Genomic DNA, 15,719 nt, shown 5'->3' with positions numbered 1-15,719 from the left:
GAGAGAGAATCTGATAAAATGCAACATCATTTTATGATAACACCTTAAGCAATTTGGGCATAGAAGGAATGTATTTCAACAGAATCAAGGCAATATGTGACAAGCCCACAGACTGCATTTTATCAAATGTGAATAAGATGGAATCATTTCCACCAAGACCCAGAACCATACAAAATAACTTTCATCATTATCATTCAATATATTTCTATAACTTTTATCCACACACAGTTGTTAGGTAAGAAAAAAAGGAGTACAAATTGAAAGAGAAGATCAAATTACCCCTATTTTCAGATGATATGGTCTTATGTGCAGGGAAAACAAATGAATTCAGTAAGAGATTATATGAACTAATGATAGAATTTGGCAAAGTTGTGGGTATTAAAAAACACAGAAAAATCGCCGGTGCCACGGCTCACTAGGCTAATCCTCCACCTTGCGGCGCCAGCACACCGGGTTCTAGTCCAACTTCCAAAGTGACCACTGCAGCTGAGGGGATGGTCAAGTAGGGTCAGCAACATTGCAGGCAGAACTGTAAATTTCTTGTTAGAGATGCCACCTGCCTTTACCTGGCCAGCTCTCCTCCCAGGCCAGCCAAGTAATGAAAGTCAACAGAGTGCCTTCCCCTAAGAGGTTCACACCTCCCTTAGTATGTATCCCATGTGAAGAGATAGATAGGTCTGGGCCTCTTAACTTATAAGGCCTAAAGCCCAACCGATTATTATCAAGCCCCTTCTCTCAGGTTCTATTTGTTTCTCAATCAGAAAACATAATTGTAGCTTAGACAGCACCTTTCTTAGCTCCTCTAATAATGACTCTGTCCTTTGTTCTAGACCCTGTCTAGCACACTTGGGCCTCATTCCTTCGTAATCATAACCTCTACCACCAATGGCTCTACTCCCAACCTGTATGTACTGATGGTCCTCTTCCCTACTTAATGCTGTATAATTGTTCAAACCTGGTAAATGCCACTTTTAGGATCATTGGTTACTATCCTCACCCTGTCTTTTAGGACCTTGTCTAAATATGATCAGAGTCAGCAAACTTGGAAGGCTTCCATAGCCATGGCAACACATGATGACAGCCTGGGGTGCTTACTGGTGCCATAAACTAGAGTGTCAATTTGTTGGGTCAACAACAGGAGCCACTGTGCACTTGCTCCTCATGTGGGATCTCTGTCCTTAATGTGCTGTACATTGTGATTTAATGCTATAACTAGTACTCAAACAGTATGTTTCACTTTGTGTTTCTATGTAGGTGCAAACTGTTGAAATCTTTACTTAATATATACTAAATTGATCTTCTGTTTATAAAGAGAATTGCAAATGAATCTTGATGTGAATGGAAGGGGAGAGGGAGCAGGAGTGGGGAAGGTTGCGGGTGGGAGGGAAGTTATGGGAGGGGGAAGCCATTGTAATCCATAAGCTGTACATTGGAAATGTATATTCATTAAATAAAAGTTTAAAAAAATCAATAGCATTTTTATATACAAACAATATTGTGGCTTAGAAATAACTCGTAAGTCAAGTCCCATGTACAAGCTCTACAAAAATTTGTAATATCTTGGAATAAATTTGACCACTGATATGAAATTTGTCTGCAATTAAAATTATAAAATATTAATGAAAGAAATAGAAAAGAAACACAAAGTAAAAATCTTCATGTTTGTAGATCTAAAGAATTAATATAATCAAAATGTCTTTGCTGCCTAAAGCTATTTACAGATTCAATGCCATCCTAATCTAATCTCAAAGATGTCCTCAGATATAGAAATCAATGCTCCTTAAATGCATATGGAAACACAAGAGACCTGAATAAATAAAGCAATTTTAAACAACAAAAGCAAAGCTGGAGCATAAAAATACCAGATCTCAAGTAATATTACAGGGCAGGTATAATCAAAATAGTTTGGTGCTGACATAAAAATGAACATATTGTTCAATGGAACATAATAGACACCCCAGAAATCAATGCATGCATCTATAGTCAATGAATTGGAGAAAGGACAGTCTCTGCAACAAATGATGTTGGAAAAAATGAATATCATCTGCATAGAGAAGTATGAAACAAGGTCTGGCACTGGGGCATAGTGAGTTAAGTTGCCACCTGCTATGCTGGCACTACATATGGATGCCATTTTTGAATCCTGGCTTCTCCACTTCTGATCCAGTTAAATGGAGTTAGACCTGGGAAAGCAGTAGAACATGGACCAAGTACTTGGGTCCCTGCATCATCTTGGAGAGCCAGAAGCAGCTCTGGTCTCCTTGCTTTGGTGTGGCACAGGCCTGGATGTTTCAGTCATGAGGACAGTGAACCAGCAGATAGAGTATTTCTGTCTCAATCTCTCTGTAATACTGCCTGCCCCAAACAAAATTTAAGAACATGAAAAAAAATTATGAAACAAGACCTCTACTTTACACCCTATATAAAATCAAGTTGCAATGGATCAAAGATCTAAATCTGTTACCCAATGTCATCAAAATGCTAGAAGAGAATATAAGGGAATGTTTAAGAATAATAAATTAGTATTTCTTTGAAACCTACAGGTGTTGAGTGATGTCCATATAAATTAACCACTACTCAAGTAAAGAACTAGAAATCCAGGACTGTTTATATCCTTTGCCCACTTTTTGAGCAGATTGCTTGCTTTGTTGTTGCTTCATTTGTCATCTGCATGACTCCCCAAGTTTCCAGCCTGCACTGGCGATGGGAGATATGTTGATGAGGCTTGGACACCAGGTCCAGGAACATAGCTGGGCAGGCTATGCTGGAGCCAGTGCCACAGAGTCCCTAGGCCTTCATGCGGCTTCCTAGGTAGGCATTGGGTACCAGGTGCAAGGGTTGTGGTGGGGAGGAGCAATCTTGGGGTGGGGTATATGGCTTTACTATTGCACTGTAGGGCCCCTATGGGTCTGGCTGAAAGTGTAGGGAGTGGGTGGCTCAGCACAGGGTTTTAGCAGTCCAGGTCAACATAGGTGGCTTGAAACCTGGCTTCCCGCTGAGCTTGTGCCACAGCCGCGGAGGCAACCCAGCCAGACCACTGGGCACAAACTCCTCAAGGCTTCCACCATTCCCAATGGCAACAATCCGGGATTGGCAAGCCCCGGGAACCCAGCATGCGTGGGGCCCCTGCCGGAGCAGTTGCCTGGCCGTGGTGCTGAAACTCACAGGGACTTCCCAAGCAGGAGGACTTGCTGCAGGGGCTCAGGGACAGTGAACCAGGAGGTGTTGCGGTGGCGCTGGGGAAGGCTGGAGATGGTGAGGCAGGCACTGCGCAGGCACACATAGTTGTACCGTTGTTCTGCATAACAGCCTTGGGAAATGGAATCGGGCACCTCCAGGCCGACCGGATCCAGGGGCTGCAGGCATGGACGGGCACATACAGACTGCTGTTTTCATGTTGGAAGAAAGTGTTGGGACGTGAAGTCCCAAAGAGGCACTCACCACGTCCGTGCTCCGCACCCCGGACATTTCAATGAAGTTTCCAGGAGTGGCCTGGGACAGTGAGTAGTGCATCTGTCACACTGACCCTGGGCACGGTTTCCGTGCCATCTGCACAACCCAGGCTCCAGCCCTGTCACTGATCCGAAAAGGAAGGCTGGAGTCTTAGGTTCATATGCCCCTTAGATCAGGCCCCTGGGGGAAGTGGGGAGGGAGGCGCCTGGAACAGGAGCGCCCAAGCCCTAAGCTCCCTGAACCTTTGCTTCCTGCATCCTCTGTTCTCTGCACTCTGCCCTTGTCTTCTCCTTGCTTCCCAGTCCTGTCTGGAAGCAACATCACTTGGGCATTGCTGGCTCCTCTCTGCCCTGTCCCCAGGCAGCCTTGGCACAGTGATCGGAGCAGGGCCATTTTGAGTCCCGCAGGGGACGGCAAGGGAAGCCAGGCTGTGGGCAGAGGGGCTTTGGTGGCCAGGGTGGCAGTGGCCGCAAGCTGGCACCAAGGGTGAAAGTCTGTTGGGCTGCGTGTGCTGGTGGAGAGGACTCTGAGGCATGGGTGGTGGGTGGCAGTTGTGGCACAGTTGCCCCTCGCCCACCCCCCTCCTTGGAGCTCCTGATATCTTTGGAAGGCTGAACTGGAATGAAGGAACCTGGCACCGGGGGGAATGAAGGAACAGTTAATGAATGGAGAGCCAGAAGCAGCTCTGGTCTCCTTGCTGGTGTGGCACAGGCCTGGATGTTGCAGTCATTAGGAAAGTGAACCAGCAGAGAGACTATTTCTGTCTCCCCCTCTCTGTAACACTGGCTGCCCTCAACAAAATTTAAAAACAGGGCTGTTTATATCCTTTGCCCACTTTTTAAGCAGATTGCTGCTTTGTTGTTGAGTTTCTAAAGCTCCTTATGCGTTCTGAATATTAATCCTTTATCAGACACACAGTTTCAAAATATTTTCTCCTGCTCTTGAACTGCATCTTCACTTTGTTGAATACATAAACAGACATTTTTCAAAGGATGAAATACAAATGGCCAGCCAATACATTTAAAAAAAGTACTCAGGACCACTAGCCATTAGGCAAACCTAAATTAAAATCACAATGTTTTACATCAGTTCAGTTAGGATGGCTAGCATTCAAAAAAAGTTTTTTTTAAATAACAAACTATGCTGAGGATTTGGAGAATATAGTACTCCTATGCACTGTTTGTGATAATGTAAACTAGTACAACCATTATTGAAGACAATATTTAGATTCTTCAGAAATCCAAAAATATATGGGTCCTGAGAAGAAAATCAAAAGAAATAAAATCTGCACATGAAAGAGTTATCTGCACCCTCTCTTTTATCACATCTTGTTATTTGATTTCTTATTTAATGACTCTGGATAAAACATCCAGGGTTATATTAAATAACAACAGTGTGAGTGGGCATCCTTGTCTGGTTCTGGACCTTACAGAGAATGCTTCCAGCTTTTCCTCATTCAGTAGGGTGCTGGCTATGGTTTTGTCATAAATTGGCTTGATTGTGTTGATGAATGTTCCTTCTATACCCAATTTGCTTAAGGTTTCATCACAAAAGTACATCGTATTTTATTAAATGCTTTTACTGGATCTATTGAACAAACTACATGGTTTTTGCGCTTCAGTTTGTTAATGTGATGCATCACATTTATTGATTTGTGGATGCTGAATCATTACTGCACACCAGGGATAAATCACACATGATAAGAATGAATTATCTCTCTGATGTGTTATTTAGGTTTTCTATGTCTTTATGACTATTTTCGAAGATTGCATGTGTCCAGTTGTCTATGCATTCCTTCTTGGTTTCCCTATTTGTTGGTGTACAGTTCTTTGCAGTAATTCCTGATTTTTTTTTATTAATGTGGCATCTGTTGTTATATTTCTTTTTTTCGTCTCTGATTTTACAGATTTGGGCCTTCTATTTCTCTCTCTCTTTTGGATATTGAGCCAATGCTGCATCAATTTTGTTTATTTTTTTCATAAAACCAGCTCTTCATTTCACTTATTTTTGTATTTTTGTATGTTTTGTTTATTTTTGTCTAATTTTGATTATTTATTTCCTTATAGTAATTTTGAATTTTTTTGTTTTCCTAGGTCCTTGAGATGATGCATTAATCGCTCATTTATTTTGTACCTTTCCAATTTCTTCATGTAGGCACCAATTGCTCTAAACTTCCTGCTAAATATTGCTTTTGTTTTTTCATGTAATTTTTGATATGATGTACTGTCAACTTTAGTTATTTCCAGAATTTTTTTTATTTTTCTTATTTCTTCTATGACCGATTGTTCATTCAGGAATGTGTTATTCACTCTCCATGTGTTTGCCTAATATCTAGAAATTCTTGAGTTGTTGATTTTCAGCTCTATTTGATTGTGGTCAGAGAAGATGCATGGTTGACTTCAATTATACTTTGAATTTGCTGAATCCTGCTTAATGGCCTAGCATATGTATTTTTCTAATGAAAGTTCTATGCATGGATGAGAAGAATGTGTATTCTGCCACTGTGGGGTGTAAAATTCTGTAGACATCTTTTAGGTCCATTTGGTCTGAGTGTTGATTAAATCTGTTGTTTCCTTATTGGTTTTCTGTTTAGTTGATCTGTCCACTGCTGAAAGTGGGGTATGAAGGCTCCCATTACCAGTGTATTAGAGTCTACTTTTTTTAGATCCATTAACATTTTTTTAAATAGCCAAGCACCCTGTAATTGAATGGATATACTTTTATTATAGTCGCATTTCCTGTTAAATTGATCCCTTAATCATTACATAGTGCCCTTCTATTTATCTTTTAACTGATATTGTGTTAAATGTATTTTGTCTGATACTAGCTCTTTTTTGGTTCCTGTTAGCATGCAACATCTTTTTCCATCCTTCAACTTTTCATTCTATGTGAGATGTCATTGGTGAGATGTGTTTCATCTATGCATTAAATAAATGTGTTGTTTTTTTTAATGCATCAGTTAGTCTGTATCTTTTATCTGGAGAGTTGAGACATTTGTTTCAAGGTGACAATTGATAAGTAATGCCTTGGCTGCACCATTTTTCTATAAATATTCTTGTTATTTTCTTTGAGTTTCTTGGACTTTTATTGGGGATTTTCTGCCTTCTCATTCTTTCAAAATGCTAGCAATCTTTCTGTGTATAGCACATTTTTAAGCACCTTTTGTAAGGCTGGGTATATTGACAAACGATAAGCACCTGGCTCCTGCCATCGGAACAGCGCGGTGCGCCGGCCACAGCATGCCTACTGCGGCGGCCATTGGAGGGTGAACCAACGGCAAAAAGGAAGACCTTTCTCTCTGTCTCCCTCTACTGTCCACTCTGCCTGTCAAAAATAAAATTAAAAAAAAAACCCTCTTTCAATTTCTCTTTGTTATGAAAGGCCTTTTCATTTTTTTAGCTTTTATTTAATAAATATAAATTTCCAAAGTACATTTTATGGATTACAATGGCTTTTCTCCCTCATAACTTCCCTCCCACCTGCAACCCTCCCATCTCCCGCACCCTCTCCCATTCCATTCACATCAAGATTCATTTTCAATTACCTTTATATACAGAAGATCAATTTAGTATATATTAAGTAAAGATTTCATCAGTTTGCACCCACACAGAACATAAAGTGTAAAATACTGTTTGAGTACTAGTTATAGCATTAATTCACATTGTACAACACATTAAGGACAGAAATCCTACATGGTGAGTAAGTGCACAGTGACGCCTATTGTTGATTTAACAATTGACACTCTCGTTTATGGCATTGGTCATCACCCTAGGCTCTTGTCATGAGTTGCCAAGGCCATGGAAGCCTTTTGAGTTCGCCTACTCCAATCTTATTTAAAAGAGGTCATAGTCAAAGTGGAGGTTCTCTCCTCCCTTCAGAGAAAGGTACCTCCTTCTTTGATGGCCTGTTCTTTCCACTGGGATCTCACTCGCAGAGATCTTTCATTTAGGTCTTTTTTTTTTTTGTCAGAGTGTCTTGGCTTTCAATGCCTATAATACTCTCATGGGCTCTTCAGCTGGATCCAAATGCCTTAAGGGCTGATTCTGAGGCCAGAATGGTGTTTAGGACATCTGCCCTTCTATGAGTCTGCTGTGTATACTGCAAGAAACGTCTTTATTTCACATTTATTCATAGATGAGAGCTTTGAAGGGTACGGTATTCTGGGTTCACAGTTATTTTTTTCTTTCCAGACTTGAACTATATTTTGCCATTTTCTTCCAACTTGTATGGTTTCTGTTGTGAATACTGCTGTGAGTCCAGTGGAGTTGCTCTGAAAGTAATCTGTTGATTCTCTTGTGCACATTTTAGAATCTTTTATTCATCTTTTACTGTGGAAAGTTTGACTTACATGTGTCATGGTGAAGATCTTTTCTGGTCATGTCTGTTAGGAATTTTATGTGCTTCCTGTGCTTGGACGTCTCTTTCTATTTCCAAATTGAGGAATTTTTGTATAATTACTTCACTGAATAGGCTTTCCAGTCCATTCCCTCTTTCCACACCTTCAGGAAATCCTAAGACCTGTATATTGCATCATTTGATAGTATCCTGTAAAACTCCAATGCTGTTTTTAGTTTTCTGTTTCCTTCTCCTTTTCCTTCTTTTTGATCTGATGGTAAGATTTCTAAAGATTTGTCTTTTGGTTTGTATAGTCTTTCTTCTGCCTCGACAGGTTTGCTGTTAAGGCTTTTCACGGCATTTTTTAATTGATGCATTGAGTTCTTCCTTTCTAATATCAATTTTGTTTCCTCTTTAAAATCTTAATTTCACAGGAAAATTTTCATTCAGGTCATGTATAGGTTTCTTTAGTTCATGGATTTTCTTCTGATTGCTTTTGAGTAATTCTATGATTGAATCTTTGACTTCCACTTCTGGCATTTCCTAAAACTACTCATCTTCACATTCAAATATTAAATATTTTGCTCCTTTGGGCGGGGCATCCAGGGTCTTCTTTATCTTTGTTTCTTGTATTTTTATATTTTATTTTAGGCATTTTTGTGATTATTTTTTCCCTCTGATGGCTCTGGGTCTTGGCTGTTGTTGCCATATTCCTGCATGTGCTGTGTGTTCATACCCTCCACAGAGGTCCACAGTGTTCCTCTCCCTCTTGTAGAATTTCTAATGCAGTTTTCACTCCAACTTCCCCTTCAGAGTGCACTTCCTACACTTTAATGTCATTTATTCTACCTAGAACAGCATGTCATCCCCTAATAAGCCATTGTGGGCATCGGACATATTCTACTTTTTAAATTATATAGCTGTATCAACTTGTAACTTTCACATAGTTAAGATATATGTACATTTTAACCCCACAGAAAAAACTGGCGCCAGCACTGGAGTACAGTGTTTTTAACAGCTACGTGTAGTGCCGGCATCCCATATGGGTGCTGGTTCAGTCCCATCTGCTCCAGTTCTGATCCAGCATCCTGCTAATGCACCTGGGAAAGCCATGGAGGATGATGGAATTTTTTTTTATTTTTTTTTTATTTTACAGGTAGAGTTATAGACAGTGAGAGACAGAGAGAAAGGTCTTCTTCCATTGGTTCAACCCCCAAATGGCCGCTATGGCTGGAGCTACACCAATCTGAAGTCAGGAGCTAGGTGACTCCTCTTGGTCTCCCATGTGGGGGCAGGGGCCCAAGCATTTGGGCCATCCTCCACTGCCTTCCTGGGCCACAGCAGAGAGCTAGACTGGAAGAGGAGCAACCAGGACTAGAACCCGGCACCCATATGGGATGCTGGTACCAGAGGTGGAGGATTAACCAAGTGAGCCACGGCGTGCATTGGCCCCAGGATGATGGAAATGTTTAAGCCCTTGCTGTGTGGGCGATCTGGTTAAAGATCCTGGCTTCAGCCAGGGCCAGACTCAGCAACTAAAGATAGTATTACTACCTTATCAAAATTATGTTTATTTTGTGTTAAATGTGCTACTGAGTAACTTGATGTAACAACATGACACTACATATAATGTTTCTAACAATTAGCAAAATATATAATGTTTCTAACAATTAGCAAAAGCATTTTTGAAAAAATTCCCAAAAATCTTCAACAGCTTTCTGAAATAAGTGGGCACGTGGCTGTTGAAGTCACAGTGATTTTTCATGGAATATAATTGTAGCAAGAGAAACTGGTCTTCAGATCAGTTTCGAAGTTTACCTCCTCTGTGGCATTGTGATATTGACTTTGATGTTCAGTCTTTTAGATATTGTGCATAGCACTACAATAAATATAAACATACTGATTTCAGGGCCGGTGCCGAGGCTCAATAGGCTAATCCTCTGCCTTGCGGCACCGGCACACCAGGTTCTAGTCCCGGTCGGGGTGCCGGATTCTGTCCCGGTTGCTCCTCTTCCAGGCCAGCTCTCTGCTGTGGCCAGGGAGTACAGTGGAGGATGGCCCAAGTGCTTGGGCCCTGCACCCCATGGGAGACCAGGATAAGCACCTGGCTCCTGCCATTGGATCAGCGTGGTGCACCGGCCACAGCCTGCCGGCCGTGGCAGCCATTGGAGGGTGAACCAACGGCAAAGGTAGACCTTTCTCTCTGTCCCTCTCACTGTCCACTCTGCCTGTCAAAAAAAAATAATAAAATAAAAATAAACATACTGATTTCAGTGCCCTAGGATATATACCCAGAGACAGGATAGCTGGATCATGTGACTCTAATGTTTGAGAATGTATCTGGTAGCTCATGTAGTGGATGCTTTGTTGTAGGAGCTGATGGTGCTGTAGTGAAATCTTTTGGAGGCAGATATTAGTGTTAAGTGATTAGGATTTTGGGTAGCACCTCCTTTGGAAAAACTTTTACAGTGAGTTCTTACAAGAGCATACTATTATAAAGTGAGGTAACCCCACATGATTGGCCTCTTCAGCACATAGTCACTCACATTTCCATTTTTCTGCCAAGTCCTAACACAACAAGGGGAGCCATAATAAGGGTATAACAAGTGTGTAACTTGGTGATGCTATTCTATGAAAACCCCAAAATAAAAAATACGTAAATTGCTTAAGCAGAAATTAGAAAACATACAAATCCCTTAGGAAGGGACTAGTGTACATTGATTCACAATAAGGATTTGTTGTTATGAGTGATTACCAAGTACTTTCCTTCATTGGCAGATATTACCACTTTCTTACTATCTGCCAGATTCTGTTTTAGGTGCTTCAGTCAGAGCACAAGGAAAACAGACACAGGTCTGTTCTTTCATTGAGCTCTCAGTTTAGTTTATGGAGAGGAAAGGAAATGATTTATGAAAATAGATACATGGCATGCTTGATAATATATACCATTGAAAGTATAAGTGCATATACTTAATAATTACAAATGTGTCTTTGCTGATTGAGATTATTCTTTCCTCTTATCATTTCTCAAAACTTCTGTGTCTTCTAGTACCTCATTCCAATATGACTAACAATGTATTCACAGTTAAATCACTTGAGTTGATTTTGATCCCTACTGTTACTTTATTACCTTCTGTGAACTTTGTGATAATATCATCTAGAGTTCAGTCTATTTGGGCATCCAGTGACTGGAGAAAGTTTCATGCAGTAAAGTTCTTACTCGCAATGATTCTATGACATGGAAAAAAAAACCGAGGACTCCCTCAGACAGCCTGACAGGGGTGTATTATGCCCCTTACACAAGGGACACAATAATAAAATACAATATAAAATTGATTATCAGAGGTTTTCAGGGAGCATGTGGTATGAATTAGGAAACAGAAAATGCTTATTGAAGGACAAAAATTTCACAAAGACAAAAAATTACTGAATAATTTTAATGCCAGGTGATCACAGTTAATAATATTATGTGTACTTCAAAATTGCTAAAAGGATATATTTTTCAGGTGGGCCAATGGCCTAGTGGCAAGATCATGGTTGAGATACCTGCATCCCTTTCAAAGTTGTTGGATTCAAGTCTTGTATTTGGTCCTGATTTCTCCTTCCCATTAATATAAACCATGAAATGTAACAGCTGAGGAATCAGAGAGTTTGGCCCTTACATCCAGGCAGAATATCTGGATTAAGTTCATTCACTTTTACAATGTTTGTTAATTTTATGACATTGGATAAGGAAAATGTACTTCAGCAGGTATAAGGAGAGATTAATCAGTTGGATTGCATTCAAGTTAAGGTTTCTGCTTCTTTCCCATTATATCAGCCTTAGGTTTCCTGCGCTGAAGGACAAATGCACAAGGACTAGAAGAACAGGAGCAAATGAAGGAGAGCCAGCAGCTCTATTCATTGAACCTGGTTGTGAAGAACTAGCTGGGCTGGTTATACAGCAGTCTGCATCTTTGAGAAACATGTGCATCTTCCCTGATTCAAATACATCTGGGAACAGTGGGCCTAACACAGATCTCATGGATAACTGGTCCAGAGTGGAACAAGGAGGATACATGAGAAGTCAACCAGAATGGACACAGAGTATCAACATTTTTGTCCAAATGGGTATCTGAATGTTGAGAAGACATATGTCACCACTTTAACATCAGAGAGTGTTTGACTCATAAAGGATACCCCAGATTTACCACTTCTAATCAGGTTAAAATATCACCTTTGAGTAAGTAATAACAAAATGGTGGCTGGTAGGTATCAGAGAAACAGGAAACTTGTCATTTAGTAAACTGTAGTTCTTCTACTTCTGCAAGTGTAAAACAAACCACTGTTAGGGAAATTGGTAGAAGACTGAAAGACAGAACACATCGACATGGGAGACTGGGGGGTCCACATTTAAATAAGTTGTTTTGAGAAAGACAGTGTAGACCATGGACCATTGTGCTTCTGAAATGCACTTCCTGTGGAGTAGAGGGAAGTAGAGGAAATGCAGCCTGTATTATGCTACCAATGCAGAAGTCCTGGCACAGGGATGTGTGGAGGGGACAGTTTCCTGATTTACAGGTGCTGCATTGTTCCACTGAGACTTTGACACAGAGAAGAAGAACACAGGTTGCCATTGGGAGTCTCCTGGAGCAATGGGAATAGCTTGAAACATCAAATATGTTTGTACTTGTTCTGAAGCAGTGATAACTGTTTTACTTGTATCTGCTGACAAGGACTGCGAGCAGGCAACATGCCCAGACATGCCTCCCTTGGAGAAATGAGTCCACAGTTGAGAAGAGTGGGACCCAGCTGCTCTCCCCTGCAGTCTTCCAGAAACCAGGAATGTTCACCGTTCCCTGGGGTGGCCCCTACTTCTAGTTAGGTCACATCCAGGGATGTCCTGCTGCTAAAGCTGAAGTGACAGTTATGGGCCTGCAGGGAGAGGAGATGATGCCATCCCATCCCTATAACCACATCTTGGGTTTTCATCTCATGATCGATTTACATCAGAGGCTTAGCTGGGTGAGTGTATTTATGTTTTATGTGCAGAGTGAGCTCCAAGCGTGCGTGGATCCTGAGGTGAAGCGGGATTGTTCTAAGTGAAATGGTAGGAGAATTTTCTGCTTGTGATATCAGCTCTAGATATTACTAGACCATTAACACAACTGATGTTTCCAGACATGAAAGATAAGCTTCATGAATAATGGAAGGCCATAAATGAATAGGTTTGCAAAAGTATGTTTGTGATTTCTGATGTACTTGCATTGGTTTTGTATCTGGTTTCACCTACTCTAATATGTTTCTCAATGTTATAATTTTTTTTCAAGTCAATTTGTTCTAGCGAGATACAAGAAACCTGAACTAATCAGTATGCTTTAGTGATATTATTTATTTTGTCAAATTTGGAAATCTTTTAACATGTTTCAGAAAATTTTAGGACTGTTCACCTCATTGCTCCATAAGCTATGCAATGTTTTAATTTTAAACAATAATGAGTTTAATAGGTGGTCGTGAAAATTTTTCCAGTAAAGTGATTGCTGATAACATATTCTGCTTATCAGAAAGTTATCTAGAAGTAAGTTTTATTCTGTGTGAAATACTTTTAAAATTTATTAATTTGATGAATAGTACATGAAAATAAGCAGCATAAGTTCAAACAGCGTCATAAAATAATTTTAGTTTTAGCACTTAGGTTTTTAAAATAAGCTGAGTCATTTAACAGGCTAATCCTCCACCTTGCGGCTCCCACACACCGGGTTCTAGTCCCGGTTGGGGAGCCGGATTCTATCCCGGTTGCCCCTCTTCCAGGCCAGCTCTCTGCTATGGCCTGGGAGTGCAGTGGAGGATGGCCCAAGTCCTTGGGCCCTGCACCCACATGGGAGACCAGTAGAAGCACCTGGCTCCTGGCTTCGGATCAGCACGATGAGCCGGCCGCAGCAGCCATTGGAGGGTGAACCAACAGCAAAAAGGAAGACCTTTCTCTCTGTCTCTCTCTCACTATCCACTCTGCCTGTCAAAGCAAATTGAAATTTTTACACAAATGGGAGAAAAATATTTTGTAATACATAAAGAAAATATTTTGCATCATAGAAAAATAATCACCACTATCATTATTTCTTATTTCGTTCAAAAGTTTCATGATGCATTTCTTTAAAAAAGTTTAAGCATAAAAAGTACCTCTTCCGTTTTAATTTTGTTGCTGAATTAACAAAACTTTCCCATTGGTGTTGTCTAACTCGATTAAGAATACCATTCTCTAGAACCACTGAATATTTAAAATACAAAAAGGGAGGATACAAGCTTGATATTGTTGTAAATAAAGTGGAAAATGACAAGGGTTATTCATTTGTAGCCATGCAGGCATTAACCCTTTAAAAAATTTAATGAACAGAAAATATCTATTGATATGATCAAATATTACAGACTGTTAGGTCTTCAAGTCATTTTAAAACTTTGCATTAGAGAGGAAGATACTCAGGTAGCCTAGGACCACATGAGCCTATCAGGGGACTTGGTGCATGGGACACATTTGTCATTGCTTTCTAAATTTGGCTTTTAACAGAGTTGCTATGGCTATCAGAATGATGGACAGGAGAGATGTTACTGGCTTTTATAATACACAGTTTTATTTGTGGGAAGAGTAAAAATGATTTGTGATGAACTTCATGACAAAAGACAGAGCATTAGTGTAAGGAAGTCTGGTTATTTTGTTGTTTTTCAGGTCTATAAAATGCTTCCTGCTTTCTCTTAAGATGAACAAAATTTCCATTTATGTTATTAAAAAATGTGTATTTTTTCCAAGCTGGCATTGGAATCTTAGCCAATGCCTTCCTCCTTCTCTTCCACATCTTCACTATCCATCAGGATCATAGGACTAAACCCAGTGATGTGCCCACCTGCCACTTGGCTTTTGTCCACATAGTGATGCTACTCACTACACTGGATATTTTATCTGCAGATATATTCAAGTCACTGAATGTTCCCAATGACTTAACATGTAAGGCTTTGTTCTACTTGAGCAGGGTGATGAGGGGTCTCTCCATCTGCACCACCTGCCTCCTGAGCATCATCCAGGTCATCACCATCAGCCCCAGCACCTTCTACTTTTCAAGATTTAAAAATGAACTCACGAAGTATATTATCTGTGCTTTCTCCTGTGTTTGGTCCCTCAACTTATCTTCCAATAGTAACATGATCATCTACACTGTAGCTCATTCCAACATGACCAATCTACTCATTATCAATAAGTACTGCTCACTTCCTTCAATGAAACCCATCATCATGAAAATATTTTTCACACTTGCAGTGTCCCAGAATGTCTTCTTTGTAGCAGTCATGCTGCTCTCCAGTGCATACATGGTGATTTTCTTATCCAGCCATCAAAAGAGGTCTCGGTACCTTCACAGCATGAAGGTTTTACCAAGAACCTCCCCAACAAGAAGAGCCACTCAGACTGTTCTGCTGCTGGTGAGTTTCTTTGTGATCGTGTACTGTTTGGATATTATCATCTCCTCTTCATCATCCATTTTGGGGAAATATGATCCAGTTGTCATAGATGTCCAGAGACTTGTGGGAAATTTCTACGCTACTGTCAGTCCCTTTGTGTTTATTAGTACTGATAAAAGAATAGTCGGAATTCTGCAAAACATGATTAATATAATGTCAGTTTTAACAAGCTGATGAAACAAATTTGAAAACATAATTTATAACACTGTTAGACATTTCAAAAATCCAAGATTTAAATCTAATTTAAATATGTAGAATTGGGGGGGCGGAGCCAAGATGGCGGATAGTGAGGACGTGTGCCTTAGTTTGGGAAAATAAACTTTCATAAAAGTGGAATTACTGCAGCCTCAGGAAAAGACTCAAGAAAAAAACTGCAGAGGAAACGCTTCCGGATCTCGTGGATGAGACACAGAGGACTTACAGGGAACCCACCGCGTGGAAAA

General features: G+C 40.3%; 1 protein-coding gene across 1 annotated transcript; it reads left to right on the top strand.

The window, feature by feature from the left end:
* The first annotated feature begins 14,694 nt into the window (after positions 1-14,694).
* Positions 14,695-15,450, top strand: LOC133751461 (vomeronasal type-1 receptor 90-like). Its single transcript, XM_062181496.1, has one exon. It carries the CDS (start codon positions 14,695-14,697, stop codon positions 15,448-15,450), a length of 756 nt encoding a protein of 251 aa, XP_062037480.1.
* The last annotated feature ends 269 nt before the right edge of the window (positions 15,451-15,719 follow it).

This window comes from Lepus europaeus, chromosome 22 (genome assembly GCF_033115175.1).
Source record: "Lepus europaeus isolate LE1 chromosome 22, mLepTim1.pri, whole genome shotgun sequence".
Taxonomy (NCBI): domain Eukaryota; kingdom Metazoa; phylum Chordata; class Mammalia; order Lagomorpha; family Leporidae; genus Lepus; species Lepus europaeus.
The sequence above is the reverse complement of the archived record's forward strand: the minus strand, read 5'-3'. Positions and strand labels throughout refer to the sequence as shown.

Excerpts from the sequence above, each read along its gene's own strand:
- LOC133751461 (XM_062181496.1), top strand. The coding sequence starts at position 14,695 with ATGCTACTCACTACACTGGATATTTTATCTGCAGATATATTCAAGTCA.